Consider the following 4,102-nt stretch of genomic DNA (forward strand, 5'->3'; position numbering starts at 1 on the left):
TATATATATATATATATATATATAGATATGTATATATGTATGTCTGTACAGTTTCTGTGTGCCAAATTCACTTGCAAGACATTGATTCCCAAGAGTACAGTAGAAAACACTTGTCCAAGGTGCCGTGCAATGAGATTGAATTCAAAATCACACAGTTGCAAAGCAAGCTTCTTAACCACACAGCCATGCCTGTTCTATAATCTATGTTTAATCATATGTATACATGTATATATGTGGCACCAGTAGCAGGACACAGGCTACCAAATTCGCACTTTGCTATTGCCATTTATCCTGATGTCGACCCTGACTGAACGGAACTGTTGTCAAATACTTTCCAAGTTTGACTATCCCATCTTTTTTTCCACGTATAGTGTCTCCTTGTCTTGACACTGTCTCCTTGTCTTGACACTGTATGATAGCTGTGAAGGAATGTCACGGTCACATTGTCATTCATTTCCAATATTTTGCGAAATCCTGTTGAGCCTTTGGGAAATATTACCTTGCTTATAAACAAGCGAGGGTTGATGACAGGAAGGGTGTCCAGCTGTACAAAATTTGCCTCAAACAGATTCTATCCAGCTCATGCAAGCATGGAAAAGTGGATATTCAATGAATGAATGAATAAGTGAGAGTAGCACTCAACACGTCTGGTAGGAGTTGTAAATATCTTTAAAAACATGTTTGCATTACATTCCCTCCTTATCAATTAAATCCATCGCCTTAGCTCCAGACTACATTTCTGATTAAGTCTACATGCATAATTGGGTCATTTCATTAAAATAGTTGGTGGCTTTTTTTATTCCTTTTTTTCTTTCAGGTTTTTCTTTTTTTTTCTTTCAGGTTTTTTTTTTTTTCTTTAGTGATTGTAAAAATGTTTTTATAATTTACAATTTAGTGATTGTAAAAATATGTTTTTATAATTATGTAGTCAAGATTTTAAAAACGTAAAATTGTTTATTTTTCAGGTGTTGCCCATCTTGCATTTGAAAATGATGTTGTTGCCCTGAGAGAGTTAAGAAATTTCATGAACTTCTTGCCACCCAGCAACTTGAAACCTTCTCCTATCCGCAAATGTGACGATTCTCCGTAAGTTTGACTGCTTTTTTTTTTTGTCTATTTTTTTTTTTTGTCAATCTAGATTTCCAAACAATGTTGTTTTGTGATATTTCATCAACAGAGCAAAAAGGAGAAGAATGAATAAACTGAAAGCGGATAAGGGTTGTCAGATACATTTACATGGTCCATGCCAGCCCCCACTGCCCTGACTGGCTCCTGTGCTGGTTGCACGTAAAAAGCACCATCCGAATGTGACCGATACCAGTGCCGCCCGACTGGCTCCCATGCCGGTGGCACATAAAAAGCACCCACTACACTTCCGGAATGGTTGGCATTAGGAAGGGCATCCTGCTGTAGAAACTTTGCCAGATCAGATTGGGACCTGGTGCAGCCTTCTGGCTTGCCAGTCTTCAGTCAAACTGTCCAACCCATGCCAGCATGGAAAGCTGTTGAGCTTTTAATACTTTTCTTCAACCCCTTTAATTCTTAATATCATTTCTGTTCGGTTTAAGTCAGACCTTTTTGTATCTAAACATACAGACATTTTTTTGTATTTCATGTATTTAATATACTTTGTATATTAACCTGCCCAACTTTTTTATCCTTACATTTAGCATTAAGTAAAGGGTAAATTTTTCATCTTTTTCTATTTCTAACAGAGACCGACTTGTCAAAGGCCTCAATACAGTTGTACCACTTGAATCTACAGCAGCCTATGATATCAAGGATGTCATTCTGGGAGTAAGTAAAATTCAAAATAAATTGTTGTGTATTCATTCACGTCTCCATCAAGATAACATAGCGTACATTTAATGCACACAATCTGCACCATCAGTTGTTTACTTAAGACTTAATTCATCCAGATAAGCAGACTCCACCTATCAATAGTTTGTAGTTTAGTTGAAAATCTTGCAGTATTCTGCTCTTCTTTCACTTATTTAGAATATATATATTTACATATATATATTTATGTGTGTTTATATGAATGTTTTTCTATGCCAAACTTGATATTTGTTTTAATGTGCGCGTTGTTCATGTTTGTTGTAAGTTTTAAGGGCTTTGATTTAAATTAATTATCAAACGAGGCATGTTTTTTCTAGTTTACTTTATATTAAAACTTTGCTTTCATGTAATGCTTTCGTGTATGCCTTCTCATTGATGCCTTTTCATTGGAATTGTGTGTAGTGTGTGGGCATGCATATACATACGTGTGTGTATGTGTGTGTGTGTATATATATATATATATATATATATATATATATATATATGTATGAACTGAACTGAACTGGCACTTTGTTGCTTATGATGACAAGCATTCCAGTTGATTCGATCAGCGGAACAGCCTGCTTATGAAATTAACATGCAAGTGGCTGAGTACTCCACAGATATGCATACACTTAATGTAGTTCTGAGGGAGATTCAGCATGACACAGAATGTGACAAGGCTGGCCCCTTTTGAATTACAGGTACAACATACTCTTGCATGCAAACACACTTGCACATGCTCGTATCCAAATATGTATGCATGCCTATGCACATGCACTGCATGTATGCAAACACATGCATGGAAACACATGCGCACACACACATGTGCACATACACACATGCACACACAATCTCACACATGCACGCAAACACATTCTTGCATGCAAACACATTTGCATACATACACTCATGCAAACAAATGCACATGTGTGTGCACACATGCATCTGTATGCACACCTGTGCACATACACATGAACCATGCACTGCATGCATGCATTCACACACACACACACACACACACACACACACACACGTGTAATTGATTTTCTGATGGATGATGAGTTCAACATGTGCAAAGGTAGAGTTAATTATGTTTTGATTTACTTGCCAGATTATCGATGAACAGGATTTTTTTGAGATTATGCCAAATTATGCCAAAAACATTGTTGTGGGATTTGCAAGGATGAATGGAAGAACAGTTGGGTATGTTGCTAATCAGCCCAAGGTGGCAGCAGGTATTGTATCTCTCTCTTTTGTCTGTCTGTCTGTCTTTCTGTCTCTCTCCCTCCTGTATGTTTTTCTTCTGGGAGAGCCTGTCTTATTCTCTGATGAAAGGCTCTTATCAAAAGTATTAGATATTATTCTCTCTTCATGGCAAACTAACTGACCATAAGCCAACAAAGAAATCTCTATATTGTTGCTTGACCTTCTAGAAATAACAATCAAATCTCCTGCCAATCATACCTGCAAGGCTTAAAAAAATGATAAAGATGAGTGTATTATTAAGCATGATATAGCATGGATAGTCTTCATCACCACCACTTGTTTCTTAAAGAGATGGGATGGTTATGGCTTCAATAATTTTGGTTACAGTTCAACATGTTGGCTTTTGCTAACTCTAACTGCTTCTCATTTTGAACTCTACTGATTATATTCTGTCTCTGTCTTCCTCTGTGTATGTATGTGTATATATATATATATATATATATATATAGTCAGTAAATAGTGGGGATGTGTTAACCGCACGTGGAGAAATAATAGGAAAATGAAAAATAATAAGGCAGAATGCTAAACTGGAAGCATATTTTAATAAAGATTTCTAACCGGCTTTCATTGGGAAGCAAATTTTCAAGAAGAGGGACAATGAAAATGTTTTTTACAAAGAAGTACAAAATGAGGAAAATAATATATAAAAATAATAATATATAAAAAAATAAATATACCAGAAAGAATCAACAAGGAGAATCTTTTCATAGAGAAATTCCAACCATTTCTTAACACACATACCCCTCAGTGACCTTATTTCTCTAGGTACAGACATAAACTTCCTGTTGAAAAAGAGTTCATAACTCCAACTAAAAACATTTGCCTCCCCTTACATACACTTCTTGCTTTGACACCACACTTCCTGCTTAACACAAACTTTTAGCCCTTTTTTTAAACCTAACACAACTCTCAATTCTCATGCATCCTTATTTTTCCAACCATTATCTACATGAATTACCATTGAACTTCAAAAGCTCAAGGACAATATAATGTATTGGTATATTTATTTTCATAT

General features: G+C 35.7%; 1 protein-coding gene across 1 annotated transcript in view; it reads left to right on the forward strand.

The window, feature by feature from the left end:
* LOC106873570 (propionyl-CoA carboxylase beta chain, mitochondrial) overlaps positions 1-4,102 on the forward strand; it is a 56,003-nt gene that overhangs the window by 45,247 nt on the left and 6,654 nt on the right. The window contains exons 10-12 of the mRNA XM_014920999.2: positions 966-1,086; positions 1,716-1,797; positions 2,933-3,056. Of these exons, the coding sequence (XP_014776485.1) occupies positions 966-1,086; positions 1,716-1,797; positions 2,933-3,056 (327 nt within the window). The remainder of the gene's footprint in view (positions 1-965; positions 1,087-1,715; positions 1,798-2,932; positions 3,057-4,102) is intronic.

Source organism: Octopus bimaculoides, chromosome 19 (assembly GCF_001194135.2).
Source record: "Octopus bimaculoides isolate UCB-OBI-ISO-001 chromosome 19, ASM119413v2, whole genome shotgun sequence".
In the NCBI taxonomy this organism is placed as follows: domain Eukaryota; kingdom Metazoa; phylum Mollusca; class Cephalopoda; order Octopoda; family Octopodidae; genus Octopus; species Octopus bimaculoides.